The sequence below is a fragment of the Leptonotus elevatus genome, chromosome 11, assembly GCF_054856555.1.
Source record: "Leptonotus elevatus isolate MCC_2025b chromosome 11, RoL_Lele_1.0, whole genome shotgun sequence".
In the NCBI taxonomy this organism is placed as follows: domain Eukaryota; kingdom Metazoa; phylum Chordata; class Actinopteri; order Syngnathiformes; family Syngnathidae; genus Leptonotus; species Leptonotus elevatus.
This window is the reverse complement of record NC_141249.1, coordinates 21,361,916-21,368,688: the sequence shown is the minus strand read 5'-3', so window position 1 is coordinate 21,368,688 and position 6,773 is coordinate 21,361,916. Positions and strand designations below refer to the sequence as shown.

At 38.9% G+C, this 6,773-nt stretch overlaps 1 protein-coding gene across 1 annotated transcript; it reads left to right on the top strand.

The window, feature by feature from the left end:
* The first annotated feature begins 1,241 nt into the window (after positions 1-1,241).
* Positions 1,242-6,064, top strand: sec22bb (SEC22 homolog B, vesicle trafficking protein b). Its single transcript, XM_086089252.1, has 5 exons — positions 1,242-1,466; positions 3,420-3,529; positions 3,618-3,778; positions 4,884-5,030; positions 5,329-6,064. Exons 1-5 carry the CDS (start codon positions 1,392-1,394, stop codon positions 5,481-5,483), a joined length of 648 nt encoding a protein of 215 aa, XP_085945378.1. The 5' UTR covers positions 1,242-1,391; the 3' UTR covers positions 5,484-6,064.
* Positions 6,065-6,773: the final 709 nt, after the last annotated feature.

Below are 6,773 nucleotides of genomic sequence, written 5' to 3'. Positions count from 1 at the left end.
ATTCGTCCCTCTAATTATGTGGGAAAAAGGAATGTGTAGGGAGGTTTCCTGTGTATATCTGAGGATTTTTGTGATTAAGTGCTGTCAAGGTCTTGTTGACCTTCCTTCTCGGGTTGAACTAAAATATGGTGCTGTCTTATCTGCTCTCTCCGTCTTCCGTCCATGATTCACACGGTGAGGGATTAGGGTGGGGGTGGGGTGCATCCTGTGGGAGGTTTGTACTACTTTCTCATTATTGTATAAAAATGCTGTGAGTTTGCTGTGAAGACATTGAGAGAAATCACTGATTGAGTGAGCTCGGCTGTGTCTCAGAAATTTCTTATAATAAAACCTTCGAAGGAAAAAACTGTTCACATGATCTCAACTCTGATTGTTAAACAATTTTACGAACACGCAGAAAACATCATCGTTTTCTAACAATATCCAGGTAACTAGAGTTGTGAGCAGCTCGGGCGACGTTTGAGATGAGTTGGATCATGATGAGTTATTAACATTGTTTTTCAGTTTCAATTTATATTTTAGCCGTTTTGGATTTAGTTATAGCTGTGTAGCTCAATGAATAGAATTGTATTCTTATCTGTCCCTCTCATGAGAAAAGAAGGGCAACTGGTTTCTCTTCCACTGTTATCTAGGGAGTATAGTCTAGTACCGGTCTCAGCCGGTCGGAAGAGACAGGCTGATGTATTATTGTTTTTCTCTAATCTGATTTGTATTCCTGGGAACTTGCTGAACTTGCTGATGGGAGGAGACTTTTCGTATTCACCCACTTTTCAATAAATAATGATGTGCAGGAGAAGGAAGGACACACTTTTGAACAGAACACTGCTTGGGTGACTTCATTTGTGTGATCAGAAGCTTCTGTTATAATGATACCTTTGCAAAGGGACTTCTTTACCAGAATCTCACCGTTCAGTTAATTGAACACGCAAAGAGTAGAATATAAATATTGTCTACTCTAACAATCATCAACAGGATTTTGCTGCTTAATATATTCCATAAAGGGAATATTAAGCGTTTGTTGTCCCGATTAATTTGACAATAATAATAATAGGATTAGAAAGCAATCATTTCTTCACTTACAATAAAGCGGTCGCTGTAACGATATGAGTGAGAAATGTAAACAAATTACAAGCGAAGCAAGTTTGTTTTCTACAGTTAAACACGAGAAATACTGGACGGAACCTTTCTCAGGATGGAAAAGGTTCCGCCTGGCGGCATTACCGGAAGTGTTAAATTGACGGACTCGAACGCTGTGGTGACGCGCTTCCGGCCAGCTCAGCGTCGTCACGTCATCCCTCCTGGTGGTCCTGGTGCTCCCTTTTCCACTCGGGCTCCCTCCAGGCTGTCAAAAGCAACAAAATCCAAAAGGTCGTGTGACGTCGCCGGAGAAGATGGTGCTGCTGACGATGATCGCGCGGCTGGCCGACGGCCTGCCGCTTGCCGCCTCGATGCAGGAAGACGAGCAGGTTCTACACGACGCCGCATGTTTATGTATCTCTTTTGGGTTTTGGGTTTGAGTGTCGCAAAACGCCTCTGCGGTTTTGTCCAGTTCTAGTGGGAGCTGCATTATTTCCACGTGTGCAGCAAGGACGCCGTTTATGTCCTCTTGATGCAGGCCTGTGCAGTGGACAAGGAGATTGTTTATTTACATATTGTCAAAACGATCTGATTTCTATCAGAATCAAACTGTATATGACATAATTCATAATTAGGATTTGTAGTAGAATACATTAGCCTTGAGAAAATATTATATAGAGGTTGTATCTTTATAATGATCTTTATTCGAGTTTTGTTACCATTTTGTGTGCATCATTAAAACAAATAGACTGTTAAAACGACATTAATCATTTTCTAGCAAATGTCTATAACAATTATCATTGTATTTATATTGTAAATGTTTATCAGATTTTTCTTCAATTGATTTGGAGACAATATTTTTGTATTAGATAAAAATGCTTCCAGTGGGTTTCTCGGCAAATATTAAATAAGCAGATATGACACATTTATCCAAATAAGAATAATTAATTTCAGTCTTGTGATTAACAATAATAATAAAAAATGTAAAAATCATTATTGTTAGGGGGGGGGGGGGGAAGTGTCATGCACCGTAAAATATTAGCTCCTTTTAAAATCTATTACTTGCTTTCTTCCACTACCGCTCCTAACCATGACCATCAAATTATGTAGGCTAATTCTGTATATTTGAATTGGTATACTGTAACTGAAGTCTAACATTCTCTCCCTGCTCTCTCACTTGCTATCAACAAGGGAAGCGAAAAGGTTTGTTGTTGTTGTGTGCTTTGTGTCCCAGCATCCTTTTTTTGTGTTGATGTGCTGTGATGCTTTCAAGGGCACTCCAAAAGACCAAATGCCGACTAAAGATTAGTTACATACATCAGGTTAAAAAAAAATCAGGATAAAAGAAGTGCTTTTTCCCTCGCATCTCTCAGGCCAATCCTATGTGACATCATCTTGAAAGACTGTACACACGTCATTGAAAAGTTGTGTTCTAGACCAGAGTAATGTCAATTACGCGCACACACACGGCATCCTCTGTGTTTATGTGTGGGGCTACTGTGATGCATTCAAGGACGCTCCCAACAGCGGACTGTAACCCATTTAATGGTTATTAAAAAGCCAAGCGCACTAAGCAGCCTATTTGTGTTTATGCTGTGCTACTGTGATGTGTCAAGGACACCCCAAAAAAACACCAAAAGCAGACTGTTAAAAAAAAAAAAATAATGCTCACACAGACAGCATCTTTTGTGTACGTGCTGCTACTGTGATGCTTTTAAAGTCATTGGGACTGACCAAATGCATGAAAATATTTCCCAAAAGAGTACAGGAAGTATTATTTGTGCTGCTACTGTGATGCGTTCAAGGATGTTCGGACATACCGTAAGCACACACACACAAAAGTGATAATAATAAAAATAAAAAAAAGATGTAGCATAGCCTACACATCAGGGCTTGCAGGCCTGCAACTAATGATTATTTTAGTGATGAATCATTTCAAAACAGTACATATACAAACAAAGTGGTTATGATTAGTTTATTGGTGTAATCTGTCACATCAACAAATAGCAAAACAACAATAATAAAAAAAACGGAAGTAAACTAATATTTTTGTTTGTTTTATAATTCTCTAAACGATCCTTTTTGTGTTAACATCGTACGCATTCAAAAATGCTCCGACAGCCCAAATGCAAAATACTGGGATTAAAGTAGTAGACAGTTAAAGACGCCCACAGAATCCTTTATGTGGCGCTTCTGTGACATGTTCAAGGACACTCCGACAGAACAAAAGCGAACCATCAGCGAGAGTTGAACACGCGCCGCATTCCAGTTCGTGTTGACAAGGAGGTTACTGTGATGCATTCAAGGCCGCCAAGCATGTGTGTGTGCGCTGTATGTTGCAGTTGGGCCGGGACCTGCAGCAGTACCAGAGTCAAGCCAAGCAGCTCTTCAGGAAACTCAACGAGCAAAGCCCCACGCGCTGCACCTTAGAGGCCGGATCCATGTCCTTCCAGTGAGTCGCCACCAGGAAAACAACAACCGTATCCAAAGTATTTGCAATTGGTTACTTGATGTCACGATGGTTGTTGTTTTGCCGGCAGCTACGTCCTGGAAAAAGGCGTGTGCTACCTGGTGCTTTGCGAAGCCAGCTTCCCCAAGAAGTTGGCCTTCGCCTACCTGGAGGACCTGCAGGCCGAGTTCCACGAGCAGCACGGCAAGAGGGTGCCCACCGTCTCCCGGCCGTACTCCTTCATCGAGTTTGGTAAGCGAAACACTTTCAATGCTGGCGTTTTCGGGACCACTCATTGGTCTGTGTTCTCAACTCTTCATAGCCAACTGTCCCGCCCATTTTTTTTTTTTTAAACATTCGTCTCATTAAATAATTGGTTGATCGTATTGTGAATCATAAAAAATTAATAAAAATGCCAATCATAAACTAAAAAAAGATTAGTCAAATAAACAAATGTACATGCTATTAAATAATTAGCTAATGTATTAATAGTAAAGAAAAAAAAAAAAAAAAAAGCAGAATAGTTACAAAAAAAACACATTTACATTGTTTAATTGATTACAATTAAACATGAATAACCTACACATTTGTAAGATTTTTTTTAAACTTAAAATAAGTGGTTAAATGATTACAATTAAATGAGTTACAAATAAAAGAATATGCATTATTTTATAAATTAAACATTCAATATGGTGGAAAAATAATGCAAAGAATGTGTGCGAATATTTTTGTACATTTTCAACGAAGCCGTTAAGGATTTAATTAAATTCATTGTAAATAGAATAAAAATAGGCATGAATTATTTATTCAAAATGAGAATATTTTACATGAAGAAAAATGCATACTTTATTTAAGTATCCCACAATTGTTGAAGAAATTGCATATTTTATTATTAAAATAAGCTATTGTACATTTTATAAATTAAACAGGTGGTTAATTCCAATTCTAAAAACGATTTTAAAAATGCATGATGCATGAATTATCTTATTTATTTATAATGAAACTATTTTAAATTTTATTATAAATATATGGGTGGCAAAATCCGGCATCTAATTGGACAATTGCCCCCCCCCCCCCCCCCAGGTCATGATATCCTTGCCACCTTATTATTTGGATAATATTGCAGAAACACTTGGTTTGATTACTAAAAAATATATTTTAAGCATTATGTACAGTTTGAACATTAATACTGCTCTAAAAAGTAAAATGCAATGCAGATAAGTTAAACATTAAATGTGCATCAATAAATGTTTGAAAACAAACAGTTTCATATAAAAGTACAACTGTGCGAACAAACTTAAGATACATTTCTGTCACGTACCCACTCGAGTAATGACGCATACTGTGCGCGTGGCAGATACGTACATCCAAAAGACCAAGAAGACCTACATTGACAGCCGAGCGCGGCGGAACCTCGGGAGCATCAACACGGAGCTGCAGGATGTGCAAAGGATCATGGTGGCCAACATCGAAGAGGTGCTGCAGAGAGGAGAGGCGCTCTCAGGTAAAAAAATAAAAATAAAAAATAGATAAGCCAGCGAAGGACCAAAATCTGTTGTTACATCACTCAACACGTACTTTTTATAATCTCAGGATAAAAACAATTCCAGGAAGCCAACAATCAAAGCAATGAAGGGAAATATTTCCTAAAAGATACTCATTGGTATATAACATTACCATAGTTAAAAAAAAAAAAAAAAGGGAAAAAAAGCTAGTGAGCTCACTTATGTCTTAAGGCACCACTTAATAAGAAACTTGAGAAATGTGCCTCTTGTGCCTTCTTCTTCCTCCTCCCCCCCCAGCGTTGGACTCCAAGGCCAGCAACTTGTCCAGCCTGTCCAAGAAGTACCGCAGCGACGCCAAATACCTGAACACGCGCTCCACGTACGCCAAGCTGGCGGCCGGCGGCGTTTTCTTCATCATGCTCATCGTCTACGTGCGCTTCTGGTGGCTCTGAGAAGGCAGGACAGTGCAGTAGTCTACATCCACACACAAAAACGTACCCCCCCCCCCCCCCCCCCCCCCTAATAAGACTTTTAAGACAACGGCACTTTTGCAGAAGGATAAAATAAAGCATGGCGGTTTGGGGATTAGCGGCCCCACGCTGGAAAAGTTAACGCGTTGGTGTCTTGAAGGTGACACGAGTACAAAAACAGAGAAAAAAACCAAGGGACTTTGGTTGTAAGTTGCTGCTTCATATTATCTTTAATTCTGTGTAGTTTACACCAAAGTGGGTTTTGCCATTAGTTGATGCTAGAACATATTTAATAATCAAACCGTCAGTGGGTGACACCATTTTCCTTGAGGTGTTTTTGTATTTTTGAAACTTTTGCCTCTCACTCGCGTCAGACATTTCTAGATCATAATAAACCCCAGCACGTGACATTTCTGCTCCATTGCACCACAACCCTTTTTATCTTGTACAAAGTTTACTCATGTAAATTTCCCAAGTCAGTCCAGGTAGAAGCGGTAGAGTCGCAGGCTGCTTTTCTGTTCCGTCTGCTGTCTTGTGAATAAAAAAAAAATGTTAACAACGCACGCATCTGTGTACTGAGTTTTGTGAAAAATGCAAGGTTTCGCCGAAAAGGTCTTGAACTGCATGGGGGCAATTTATTTTACAACCAAAGACCTACCACACTTCACGTCAATGTCATCATCTTTTCTTTAGCACGTTTGTCTTTTGTGTTGTGTTAAAAAGACAACCGGCTAAATATTGGCCAGGAGAGAAAAAAACGCGCTAATATTGTTGGCTAATCAAATCAGGATTCAGCCGCGTAGTTTGGAGCAGCGGGATTTTTCTTTGGTGATCTCGTAAACCTTCTTCAAAGTGCAGATGCTGTTGGGTGTGTGTGGATTTTCTAAGAATAAAAGTGAATTTTCCTGAATACAAGATAGAGGGAATAACATTTTAAAATTCACTTAACGTGCAACTACTTTTATTTCATACTACAGTATGCACTTAAAAAAAAAAAAGATGTTAGACAAAGAGTGAAGAGAAACACTGGCTCACAAATTTTTATAGAAACTCCCCCCAAAAAAAAGTAACTTGCAATCAAACTCTTTAAAAACAACAAGCGGGTCTATCGCTGCTCTTAGTAACAATTTGCCCCAAAATATCTTTACAATTATAGCCTTTTTATTGGACTATTCATCCTGTAATTCATTTTTTCGTAGCAATTCAAAATAAAATTTTCTCCGTTCAGCCGCTTTAAATTCACCCGAATTTGATTAAAAACAGGGAAACTTC

Coding starts and splice junctions, on each gene's coding strand:
- sec22bb (XM_086089252.1), top strand. CDS start 1,392: ATGGTGCTGCTGACGATGATCGCGCGGCTGGCCGACGGCCTGCCGCTT. Junction 3,530..3,617: donor GCCGGATCCATGTCCTTCCA/GTGAGTCGCCAC, acceptor TTTTGCCGGCAG/CTACGTCCTGGAAAAAGGCG. Junction 3,779..4,883: donor GTACTCCTTCATCGAGTTTG/GTAAGCGAAACA, acceptor TGCGCGTGGCAG/ATACGTACATCCAAAAGACC.